General features: G+C 45.7%; 1 protein-coding gene across 1 annotated transcript in view; it reads left to right on the forward strand.

Annotated features, from left to right (window-relative positions):
• The window catches only part of ITGA4 (integrin subunit alpha 4), a 155561-nt gene that overhangs the window by 69312 nt on the left and 72619 nt on the right, over positions 1 to 13630 (forward strand). The window contains exon 10 of the mRNA XM_056534623.1: positions 12595 to 12703. Coding sequence (XP_056390598.1) covers positions 12595 to 12703 — 109 coding nt within the window. The remainder of the gene's footprint in view (positions 1 to 12594; positions 12704 to 13630) is intronic.

A 13630-nucleotide genomic window follows, 5' to 3' on the forward strand; every position in this document is an offset into this window, starting at 1 on the left:
TTTTTTTTTGCATGTAAAAAATGCCTGATCCTGTATTACGTTTTATTAAACCACCTTCGTTTGATTTGTTTTAAAAAGAAAAGCCTAACATCAAAAAAGGTGTTAAAAAAAGTCAAACAAAATTGTCACAGCGTGTAGTATGTATACTGACTGTTACGCCGAGCGCTCCGGGTCCCCGCTCCTCCCCGGAGCGCTCGCTTCACTCCCCCCGCTGCAGCGCTCCGGTCACGTCCTCTGACCCGGGGCGCTGCGATTCCGCTGCCAGCCGGGATGCGATTCGCGATGCGGGTAGCGCCCGCTCGCGATGCGCACCCCGGCTCCCCTACCTGACTCGCTCTCCGTCTGTTCTGTCCCGGCGCGCGCGGCCCCGCTCCCTAGGGCGCGCGCGCGCCGGGTCTCTGCGATTTAAAGGGCCACTGCGCCGCTGATTGGCGCAGTGGTTCCAATTAGTGTGTTCACCTGTGCACTTCCCTATATCACCTCACTTCCCCTGCACTCCCTTGCCGGATCTTGTTGCCATTGTGCCAGTGAAAGCGTTCCTTGTGTGTTCCTAGCCTGTGTTCCAGACCTTCTGCCGTTGCCCCTGACTACGATCCTTGCTGCCTGCCCCGACCTTCTGCTACGTCCGACCTTGCTTCTGCCTACTCCCTTGTACCGCGCCTATCTTCAGCAGCCAGAGAGGTGAGCCGTTGCTAGTGGATACGACCTGGTCACTACCGCCGCAGCAAGACCATCCCGCTTTGCGGCGGGCTCTGGTGAAAACCAGTAGTGGCTTAGAACCGGTCCACTAGCACGGTCCACGCCAATCCCTCTCTGGCACAGAGGATCCACTACCTGCCAGCCGGCATCGTGACAGTAGATCCGGCCATGGATCCCGCTGAAGTTCCTCTGCCAGTTGTCGCTGACCTCACCACGGTGGTCGCCCAGCAGTCACAACAGATAGCGCAACAAGGCCAACAGCTGTCTCAACTGACCGTTATGCTACAACAGTTACTACCACAGCTTCAGCAGTCATCTCCTCCGCCAGCTCCTGCACCTCCTCCGCAGCGAGTGGCCGCTCCTGGGATACGCTTATCCTTGCCGGATAAATTTGATGGGGACTCTAAGTTTTGCCGTGGCTTTCTTTCCCAATGTTCCCTGCATCTGGAGATGATGTCGGACCTGTTTCCCACTGAAAGGTCTAAGGTGGCTTTCGTAGTCAGCCTTCTGTCCGGAAAAGCCCTGTCATGGGCCACACCGCTCTGGGACCGCAATGACCCCGTCACTGCCTCTGTACACTCCTTCTTCTCGGAAATCCGAAGTGTCTTTGAGGAACCTGCCCGAGCCTCTTCTGCTGAGACTGCCCTGTTGAACCTGGTCCAGGGTAATTCTTCCGTTGGCGAGTATGCCGTACAATTCCGTACTCTTGCTTCAGAATTGTCCTGGAATAATGAGGCCCTCTGCGCGACCTTCAAAAAAGGCCTATCCAGCAACATTAAAGATGTTCTGGCCGCACGAGAAATTCCTGCTAATCTACATGAACTTATTCACCTAGCCACTCGCATTGACATGCGTTTTTCCGAAAGGCGTCAGGAACTCCGCCAAGATATGGACTCTGTTCGCACGAGGCGTTTCTTCTCCTCGGCTCCTCTCTCCTCTGGTCCCCTGCAATCTGTTCCTGTGCCTCCCGCCGTGGAGGCTATGCAGGTCGACCGGTCTCGCCTGACACCTCAAGAGAGGACACGACGCCGTATGGAGAACCTCTGCCTGTACTGTGCTAGTACCGAACACTTCCTGAGGGATTGTCCTATCCGTCCTCCCCGCCTGGAAAGACGTACGCTGACTCCGCACAAAGGTGAGACAGTCCTTGATGTCTACTCTGCTTCTCCACGTCTTACTGTGCCTGTGCGGATGTCTGCCTCTGCCTTCTCCTTCTCTACAGTGGCCTTCTTGGACTCTGGATCTGCAGGAAATTTTATTTTGGCCTCTCTCGTCAACAGGTTCAACATCCCCGTGACCAGTCTCGCCAGACCCCTCTACATCAATTGTGTAAATAATGAAAGATTGGACTGTACCATACGTTTCCGCACGGAGCCCCTTCTTATGAGCATCGGATCTCATCATGAGAGGATTGAACTTTTGGTCCTCCCCAATTGCACCTCGGAAATTCTCCTTGGACTTCCCTGGCTTCAACTTCATTCCCCAACCCTGGATTGGTCCACTGGGGAGATCAAGAGTTGGGGGTCCTCTTGTTCCAAGAACTGTCTAAAACCGGTTCCCAGTAACCCTTGCCGTAACTCTGTGGTTCCTCCAGTAACCGGTCTCCCTAAGGCCTATATGGACTTCGCGGATGTTTTCTGCAAAAAACAAGCTGAGACTCTACCTCCTCACAGGCCTTATGATTGCCCTATCGACCTCCTCCCGGGCACTACTCCACCCCGGGGCAGAATTTATCCTCTCTCTGCCCCAGAGACTCTTGCCATGTCCGAATACGTCCAGGAGAATCTTAAAAAGGGCTTTATCCGTAAATCCTCCTCTCCTGCCGGAGCCGGATTTTTCTTTGTGTCCAAAAAAGATGGCTCCCATGTCCTTGCATTGACTACCGCGGTCTTAATAAAATCACGGTTAAGAACCGCTACCCCTTACCCCTCATCTCTGAACTCTTTGATCGCCTCCAAGGTGCCCACATCTTTACTAAATTGGACTTAAGAGGCGCCTATAACCTCATCCGCATCAGAGAGGGGGACGAGTGGAAAACGGCATTTAACACCAGAGATGGACACTTTGAGTATCTGGTCATGCCCTTTGGCCTGTGCAACGCCCCTGCCGTCTTCCAAGACTTTGTCAATGAAATTTTTCGTGATCTGTTATACTCCTGTGTTGTTGTATATCTGGACGATATCCTAATTTTTTCTGCCAATCTAGAAGAACACCGCCAGCATGTCCGTATGGTTCTTCAGAGACTTCGTGACAACCAACTCTATGCCAAAATTGAGAAATGTCTGTTTGAATGCCAATCTCTTCCTTTTCTAGGATATTTGGTCTCTGGCCAGGGACTACAGATGGATCCAGACAAACTTTCTGCCGTCTTAGATTGGCCACGCCCCTCCGGACTCCGTGCTATCCAACGCTTTTTGGGGTTCGCCAATTATTACAGGCAATTTATTCCACATTTTTCTACCATTGTGGCTCCTATCGTGGCTTTAACCAAAAAAAATGCTGATCCCAAGTCCTGGCCTCCTCAAGCAGAAGACGCCTTTAAACGACTCAAGTCTGCCTTTTCTTCGGCTCCCGTCCTCTCCAGACCTGACCCTTCCAAACCCTTCCTATTGGAGGTTGATGCCTCCTCAGTGGGAGCTGGAGCTGTTCTTCTACAAAAAAATTCTTCCGGGCATGCTGTCACTTGTGGTTTTTTCTCTAGGACCTTCTCTCCAGCGGAGAGGAACTACTCCATCGGGGATCGAGAGCTTCTAGCCATTAAATTAGCACTTGAGGAATGGAGGCATCTGTTGGAGGGATCAAGTTCTCCTGTTATTATCTACACCGACCACAAGAACCTCTCCTACCTCCAGTCTGCCCAACGGCTGAATCCTCGCCAGGCCCGGTGGTCTCTGTTCTTTGCCCGATTTAATTTTGAGATTCACTTTCGTCCTGCCGATAAGAACATTAGGGCCGATGCTCTCTCTCGTTCCTCGGATGCCTCAGAAGTTGAACTCTCTCCGCAACACATCATTCCACCTGACTGCCTGATCTCCACTTCTCCTGCCTCCATCAGGCAGACTCCTCCAGGAAAGACCTTTGTTTCTCCTCGCCAACGCCTCGGAATCCTCAAATGGGGTCACTCCTCCCATCTCGCAGGTCATGCGGGTATCAAGAAATCTGTGCAACTCATCTCCCGCTTCTATTGGTGGCCGACTCTGGAGACGGATGTTGTGGACTTTGTGCGAGCCTGCACTATCTGTGCCCGGGATAAGACTCCTCGCCAGAAGCCCGCTGGTTTTCTTCATCCTCTGCCTGTCCCCGAACAGCCTTGGTCTCTGATTGGTATGGATTTTATTACTGATTTACCCCCTTCCCGTGGCAACACTGTTATTTGGGTGGTCGTTGATCGATTCTCCAAAATGGCACATTTCATCCCTCTTCCTGGTCTTCCTTCTGCGCCTCAGTTGGCTAAACAATTTTTTGTACACATTTTTCGTCTTCACGGGTTGCCTACGCAGATTGTCTCGGATAGAGGCGTCCAATTCGTGTCTAAATTCTGGAGGGCTCTCTGTAAACAACTCAAGATTAAATTAAATTTTTCTTCTGCATATCATCCCCAGTCCAATGGACAAGTAGAAAGAATTAACCAGATCTTGGGTGATTATTTGCGACATTTTGTTTCCTCCCGCCAGGATGACTGGGCAGATCTCCTCCCATGGGCCGAATTCTCGTATAACTTCAGGGTCTCTGAGTCTTCCTCCAAATCCCCATTTTTCGTGGTGTACGGCCGTCACCCTCTTCCCCCCCTCCCTACTCCCTTGCCCTCTGGTCTGCCCGCTGTGGATGAAATTTCTCGTGACCTTTCCATCATATGGAGAGAGACCCAAAATTCTCTCTTACAGGCTTCATCACGCATGAAGAAGTTCGCGGATAAGAAAAGAAGAGCCCCTCCCGTTTTTTCCCCTGGAGACAAGGTATGGCTCTCCGCTAAATATGTCCGCTTCCGTGTCCCTAGCTACAAGTTGGGACCACGCTATCTTGGTCCTTTCAAAATTTTGTGTCAAATTAATCCTGTCTCTTATAAACTTCTTCTTCCTCCTTCTCTTCGTATCCCTAATGCCTTTCACGTCTCTCTTCTCAAACCACTCATCCTCAACCGTTTTTCTCCCAAATCTGTTCCTCCCACTCCTGTTTCCGGCTCCTCGGACATCTTCTCGGTCAAAGAAATCTTAGCTGCCAAAAAGGTCAGAGGGAAAAATTTTTTTTTAGTGGACTGGGAGGGTTGTGGTCCTGAAGAGAGATCCTGGGAACCTGAGGACAACATCCTAGACAAAAGTCTGCTCCTCAGGTTCTCAGGCTCTAAGAAGAGGGGGAGACCCAAGGGGGGGGGGTACTGTTACGCCGAGCGCTCCGGGTCCCCGCTCCTCCCCGGAGCGCTCGCTTCACTCCCCCCGCTGCAGCGCTCCGGTCACGTCCTCTGACCCGGGGCGCTGCGATTCCGCTGCCAGCCGGGATGCGATTCGCGATGCGGGTAGCGCCCGCTCGCGATGCGCACCCCGGCTCCCCTACCTGACTCGCTCTCCGTCTGTTCTGTCCCGGCGCGCGCGGCCCCGCTCCCTAGGGCGCGCGCGCGCCGGGTCTCTGCGATTTAAAGGGCCACTGCGCCGCTGATTGGCGCAGTGGTTCCAATTAGTGTGTTCACCTGTGCACTTCCCTATATCACCTCACTTCCCCTGCACTCCCTTGCCGGATCTTGTTGCCATTGTGCCAGTGAAAGCGTTCCTTGTGTGTTCCTAGCCTGTGTTCCAGACCTTCTGCCGTTGCCCCTGACTACGATCCTTGCTGCCTGCCCCGACCTTCTGCTACGTCCGACCTTGCTTCTGCCTACTCCCTTGTACCGCGCCTATCTTCAGCAGCCAGAGAGGTGAGCCGTTGCTAGTGGATACGACCTGGTCACTACCGCCGCAGCAAGACCATCCCGCTTTGCGGCGGGCTCTGGTGAAAACCAGTAGTGGCTTAGAACCGGTCCACTAGCACGGTCCACGCCAATCCCTCTCTGGCACAGAGGATCCACTACCTGCCAGCCGGCATCGTGACACTGACCATGCAAGCACAGATAGAACACATGGGAGTGGCTTAGACTCAAAAACCATATGCTCTTTAAGGGAATGTGTTCTTTTTTCTAAACTGTTTCTTTTTTCTGATTTGTAATTTTTTTTAATTATTATTATTATTATTTTTATTATAGTTTTTTGTACATTATTATGGGAACAGTAATCTTGCCTGAGCTGTTCTTAACAGCATTTAGAGATATGTTTACTGCAAGTTCCATCGATATAGACAACAATGGACAGGACCTGTCCCATTCACATAAACTGGAGATGTTACTGGGCATTCTCTATAACCTTTGCATAGGTCATCTCACAGGGAAGGGGAGGCTGTGTTGTGAGCTTCGTCTATTGTCTTATCTATACACTGCTATCACCTTTTGCTGTTATGCTGTACAGATCACTTTCTAGCAGCCTCTTTCTTATGATCAGAGACAAAACAGGAAGTCTCAGCGTTGTTTTAGGCCAAAATGAGATCCCCAAGATTTCAAATTTATTTTAAAATTTAGATAGTAAAAAGGAAAACTGGAAAAAAGTTCACAAAAAATATGTTTAGCATAAAACCTAATTTAAATAATAGGTCATTTTCTAATGACAAATTCTCTTTAAAGGTATGCTTTGTCTTGACCCCTATTAATTTATTGTACATTTGCATGTTTTTGTTTTCGCTTTTTCCTTACTAATATTTTTTAAATGATTTTTCTTTAACTTTCTTTTTGTCTCAAAGGGATTGCCCTAATGATAGGAAGAAGCAATCTTTAATAAAATCTATGCTGCTTATCCATATACTGTACGTAAGGAATAGTGATGAGCGGTAGAGATGAGCGAACTTACAGTAAATTCGATTTGTCACGAACTTCTCGGCTCGGCAGTTGATGACTTTTCCTGCATAAATTAGTTCAGCTTTCAGGTGCTCCCGTGGGCTGGAAAAGATGGATGCAGTCCTAGGAGACTCTTTCCTAGGACTGTATCCACCTATTCCAGCCCACCGGAGCACCGGAAAGCTGAACTAATTTATGCAGGAAAAGTCATCAACTGCCGAGCCGAGAAGTTCGTGATGAATCGAATTTACTGTAAGTTCGCTCATCTCTAATGAGCGGCATAGGCCATATTCGAATTCGCGATATTTAGCAAATATATGGACGAATATTATTCATGTATCTGCGAAATTCGCATATTCGTTATATTCGTTTTTTGCGCATATGCGAAAATGTATGCGCATATTCGCAAATATTGAGTCCTCCCTTCTGTAATGGTATAGGGAACTGTGACTAGTGCATTAACTCTGTGATTTTTTGCACATTGAAACTAATAGGCCCATTGTGGTCTATGGGGATCTCACAGCATATAAAACAGTAAGCTAAGCAGGACTGTCTTGGCACCACAGTGGATGGGAGACCACCATGGGTTCGAGTTCCGGGGTTGGACAGAGTGTTACAATGTTGTGGTTAAACTTTACTTTACTGGAAACGCTGCTGAGTTGCACATAGCAACCAATCAGATTGCTTCTTTCATTTGCTATGGGCAACTCAGATTGCCTCCTTCATTTTCCAGAGGCCTTTTCAAAAATGAAGGAAACAATCTGATTGGTTGCTATGGGCAACTGCACAACTCTTTCTCTACACTGGTTTTGATGAATCTCCCCCAGAGAGGGAGATTTATCAAAACCTGTCCAAAGGAAAAGTTTCTGAGTTGCCCATAGCAACCAATCAGATTGCTTCTTTCATTTTGCAGAGGCATTGTGAAAAATGAAAGAAGCGATCTAATTGGTTTCTATGGGCAACTCAGCAGCGTTTCCAGTAAAGTAAAGTTTAACCACAACATTGTAACACTCTGTCCCACCCCAGGACTCAAACATGTGGTGGTCTCCCACCCACTGTGCTGCCAAGACAGTCCTGCTTAGCTTACTGTTTTACATGCCATGAGATCCCCATAGACCACAATGGGGCTATTGGTGTCAGTGGCAAAAAAAATCACAGAGTTAATGCACTAGTCACAGTTCCCTATACCATTAAGGGAGGACTCAATATTCGCGAATATGCGCATATGCGAAAAAAACAAATATTCGTAATTACGATTATATAGTGCTATATTCGCAATATTCACGAATTCGCAAATATGCGATATTTGCAATTAAAATTCGAATTGCGAATATTCGCGAGCAACACTAGTAATGAACAGAAAAAAGATCACAGTCATTCCCCTGTGTCCCCTTTTTAAGCCACAATCAGCTTATATAGGACTAATATAGGACATGTGATTTCAATGACTAAGAATTCCTTTGCGCAGAATGCCCTTTCTAGTATGAATGCAACTTTGTTTCCGAACATGAAGATGTTACTGTGATACTCATGAATAGAAATATTTGTTGTTGCTAAGGCACGAGTTTTTCCTTTGTCTTGGTGGTGAATATCTTGAAATGTTTGCTATGAGATAAGATAAAAGAACATCAGTGTAAAGTCTGATAAGATTCAGTTGCTTGTAGAGAACTATCTACAGGTTCGGAAATAAAAGCCTCGTGCCCTGGGCGGCGCATCAAGAAAATGATCAGCTTTATCTACTATTTAAATACAGATAGTGGAACAGATTTTTTTGCACATTTTTCCACTCTTGAAAACATTTAACCCCTTATTAATCTGTAATTTCATAAAGATGACCAGTCAATTCTCTGGACACTTCTGTTTCAGTAAATACTGCATTCTCTAATTCTAAACCCCTTTGTGGTATTTATCCTAGAAATTTAGAAATAAATTGACAACTGGGTGTTACCAGTTGTGTCCCTATATATTCTGACAGCGTCCAATCAGTGTTCAGCATTAGCCTGTGTAGAGGCACACCCCCAAGGGAGAATGTTAACATCCAATTGTCAACTTAGTCTTGCATTTCTGGCTGAAATTATGGACAGTACAAGACAGAGTTCTATAAAAAAAAGAGAGTTTTTTTTTTCATGGACCATACAAAGACCACAGATGGAATACTGTGTACAGTACTGGACACCATTGTTCAAGAACGATATAGTGAAGTTAGAGAGAGTTCAAATATGGGATACCAGAGTAATACGGGGAATGGGAGGACTACAGTACCCAGAAAGATTATCAGTATTAGGATTACTTTATTTAGAAAAAAGATGGTTTAGTGGCGGCCAAATAACTGTATAAATATATCAGGGGGCAGTATAGAGATTTCTCCCATGATCTATGTATATCCAGGACGGCATCTATAACAAGGGGGCATCCTCTACGTCTAAAGGAAAGAAGGTTTCTACACCAGCTCAGATGAGGATTCTTTACTGTAAGAGCAGTGACACTGTGGAACTCTCTCCCAAAAGAAGTGGCCATGGTGAACTCAGTAAAATAGTTCAAAAAGGGCATTGACATGTTTTTGGACAGTGATTACATTACAGGTTATGGATACTAGATTTATAAGGACAGAACATTGATCCAGGGATCTCTTCTGATTGCCATATTGGAGTCGGGAAGAAATTTCCCCCCTCTGTATGGGGAATTGGCATCAGTCTCATAAGGTTTTTTTTTGTCATCCTCTGGATCAACACAATAAGGACACATTAGAGTTATAGATTAAAATTGATGGGTGTCTGTCTAAGATGATCTAACTCTAAACCTCTTGATTTTTTTTAGGCCTAAAATGTAGGCGTTCTGCTGGGCTGGTACAGAGCCCCAAGTCCCCTGCAGAGATACTAATGTAAAACATAATATCTTGGCTGCCTAGAGCCACTAGAAGAGGAATCTTAAGAGGTTGCTCTATACTGTTTTATTATTACATTCAATGTATGGACTAAGGGGGAGATTTATCATTGAGTTTACACCTTTTTCTTGTGTATTTTTTTGTGCAAAAATTTGCGCAGCGACTTTCATTGCATCTTTTTTGTGCGTCTTTCTTTATAGAATATATTCCAATGTTCTCTACGTGCTCGTGTACCGTCGAAAGAAAAATGCTGTACACACTAATTTACTATTGCGCATTTTTTGTTTAGATATTAAAACATTGTGCAAAGGCAACAGATTTTGTGCAAATATAGAACTCTGAGGAGTGCACGTACCAATGTGTCAGACGGTAGAAACATGAAGGAATGTCTATGTTTGAGCAAAATTTATCAACAAGCTTGCGCACGGTTAATACATTTTGCACAGACATGCAAAACATAGAAAGCACTGACATGGTTTAAATGATTTCTACCTCCCACCGACATTGATAAATCTCCCCCTAAGTGTTCATGCACCCTCTAAGCAGGCTGTAAAAATGTTATGTGATATGTAAGATCATCATAGAATTTTCTATGTAAGGGTAGACCTGTGAAGTTGAGCATAGGACCTCAGACTGTATATTTACAGCTTAAAGGGGTACTCCAGCGCTAAGACATCTTATCCCCCTATCCAAAGGATAGGGGATAAGATGCCTGATCGTGGGGACCCCCATGATCTTGCACCCAGCACCCCGATATAATCAGTCCTCGGAGCATGTTCGCTCCGGGTCTGATTACTGACGATTACGGGGGCCGGAGCATTGTGACATCACGGCCCCGCCCCCGTGTGACATCACGCTTCACCCCCTCAATGCAAGAATATGGGGAGGGGGCGTGACAGCTGTCACGCCCCCTCCCATAGGCTTGCATTGAGGGGGCAGAGTGTGACATCACACAGGGCAGGGGCGGGACGCCACAATGCTCCGGCCCCCATGATTGTACTGATTATAACGGGACTGATTATAACGGGGTGCAAGATCACGGTGTCCCCAGCGGCGGAGGTCCTTTGGATAGGGGATAAGATGTCTTAGCGCCGGAGTACCCCTTTAAATCATCAATTGGTTAATGTGGAACATTCTATATATAGTAAAATTGCCCAATGTAGTAGTTTTGAATTAGAAACAGCTAAAAAGAAGAATTTTCTCTGTACTGATACATGATACTATGTGATCGAATCAAACAGGAAATAAAGAACTCATTTGTAACCATAAGGGTGTCACTATAAGGCTGGGTTCACACTGCAGAATTTCTGGGCAGAATTTCTGCCGGAGATCGAGCCGGCGGCACTAGGACCGAGCAGACTGCATTGCTGCCACCATAGACTGCAATGCATTTCTGGGTGGATCTTTTTGGGAGATCTGCTCAGAACTGCATTGCCATCTATGGGGACTGCAATGTAGTCCATGCGGTCCTAATGCTGCTGGCTTGATCTCCAGCAGAAATTCTGCCCAGAAATTCCACAGTGTGAACCTAGCCTAAGGGTCATTCAAACCTTTGTGATCACTGATTTGTAGCAACTATTACACAGCAGCTGCCATAATGCACTAATAGCTTATTAAATATCATGTTATAGTTGTTTTTGTTTTGTATTGGGTTTTTCTTCTAGCTCATTTATTATTAGACATTTGTAAAAGAAACACAAACACTCCCCCCCCCTAACCTCCCCCCCCCCCCCCAAGAAGACAAGAAACAGATGTATGTCACATGCAATGCAGTCATACATGAGAATAGCATGTGAGACTAAATAGTCAGATTGTTTGTAGGAGACTGGGTAACCTGGAACAGCAGGATAGAACCAGGGATTTCCATATTACGGTTTTTACTATTTTACTTTATAGCTTGTGGAATATTATATCACAGATTTTACTATTATTTATTGCTTGTTGAATATGATATTACAGTTTTTACTATTACTTATTCATATTACAGTATTGCAACAATATCTTAGCATGTAGAAAGTGATGATAAAGCACTCACCGGAGTCCGGGATTCGGCAACCAACTAGAGCTTTATTCCAAACCAGAGTCGGTCTAGGAGCAGACAGACACACAGGGAGCATAGATGGAACAGGTGAGGCGGGGGCGTGAAGAAGGGGTGGCAACCGGTTTCACGCACTGAGGCGCTTCCTCTGGCCCACACGCGTGGGCCAGAGGAAGCGCCTCAGTGCGTGAAACCGGTTGCCAACCCTTCTTCACGCCCCCGCCTCACCTGTTCCATCTATGCTCCCTGTGTGTCTGTCTGCTCTGCCGACTCTGGTTTGGAATAAAGCTCTAGTTGGTTGCCGAATCCCGGACTGCGGTGAGTGCTTTATCATCACTTTCTACTTGCTAAGATATTGTTGCAATACTGGACTCTTCGGATATTAGCACCACCATCACCCATAGCAACCATTCAGCAGACAGACGCGTACACTAGCTGAATTGCATTTTGTCTAATACTGCTCTCTATATGCATGAACAGTACTCAGTCTCCTACTATATATCATATTACAGTTTTTACTATTATTTACAGGTTGATGAATATCATTATTACTGTCCATTAGGCCGAGGAAGTCACTGGTATATGTTGGAATACCAGCAAAAAGGTATTCCAATGTATGCCACAGTGTACCCACGGTGGGCTCATTGACTATAATAGACCAAACATAGTCTATTAGTGTCTACATGTGTCTGTTTCCAGAACATATACTCCTTTATTTTTATATATATTTTTTTAGGTACATAGTTTTTCCATTTCTTTTAAATAATATATATATATATATATATATATATATATATATATATATATATATATATATAAATATATACACACATTATGGAAACATACCAAGCCTGGCCCTAGACTACATACAGTCTATAAAAGTCAACAGGCATGCCTCAGGTATACAACAGCATACTTTTTTACCAGTATCCTGACATCTACTGGCAACATACCCCCAAAACATGTGAATGTGTCTTTAATTATATAGCACAGATTTCAGACACGCATGCGATTGTCCGATGAAAAGTATAAACTCATATCTTTTATACTTTCCTTTTATAGGGACAGATGTCAGAACTTGATTATGAACTTTCTGGAAGTGACCTATATGCAGCAAGGTTTGGAGAAGCAATAACCAATCTTGGAGATCTTGACAATGATGGCTATGAAGGTATTATTATTTTTTTATGGCCAACCTATGTATATTAATTTGAGTAGTAGCTATAACAGAAGGCCAAAAGTAAAAATGATTTGAGAAATTTGACTAATAATGGAGTATGATTTATAATGTCTATGATAGTTGTGATAGCCTGGGGGAGTAGGGTATATGGGGTGTAGCTGTGCGGTAATTAAAGGGTGTCTGGTTAACCCTTTCTATTCGTGACGCCAGGGTGAGGGCTCCTCTGCAATGCTTGTCCTACCACCACCCTTCCCAAGAGCGATAGGGAGGTATAGAATAATTGAATGTCCACAAACGGAGAGTTTACTTAAAACAGTCGGAACTTTACTGAAGATTTTATGCAAGCAGTCTCTATACATGCAAAGTCTCTTAGAGATTGACAGTGGTTGGGACCTTAAGCGTTTTAGAGTCCATAGACTGATATGCGCTGTTCCACTGGATTTAGGGGATTTAGTTGCGGTCCAGTAGTCACGCTAGCTTTAGCGGGGATTAGTTTAGAACTCACGTACGGTTTAGTTTAGGCTGAGGCCGGTAGGTTTTCTGGCCTAGCGTGTCTTTGAAAGTTGCGCAGATCCGTCCTGCTATTCCGGCATCCACGAGAGCAGCAAACCAAGAGAGCGATAATTGGCCACAGCTCCCTTATATGGGTAGGGGCTGGACTAGAGCTAATTGGTCCAATACTTCTGTCAATCACCTTTACATAGAATTATGGGTAAACATGTCACCCAAGGACCTCCAAAGGTCCTCCAACATACCATAGAGGAATTAACATGGTCACATGACCGAAGGTCCTGCGACGCTAACAAGGTAAGTATACTATACATTATATTAAATATACATATTAAATATGTACATATAAACATCATAGAATTAGAGCAGAAGAGAGGCGACTAGGGGCTGTCCCACTTGGGGGACCCT

Source organism: Hyla sarda, chromosome 8, assembly GCF_029499605.1.
Source record: "Hyla sarda isolate aHylSar1 chromosome 8, aHylSar1.hap1, whole genome shotgun sequence".
NCBI classification, from domain to species: domain Eukaryota; kingdom Metazoa; phylum Chordata; class Amphibia; order Anura; family Hylidae; genus Hyla; species Hyla sarda.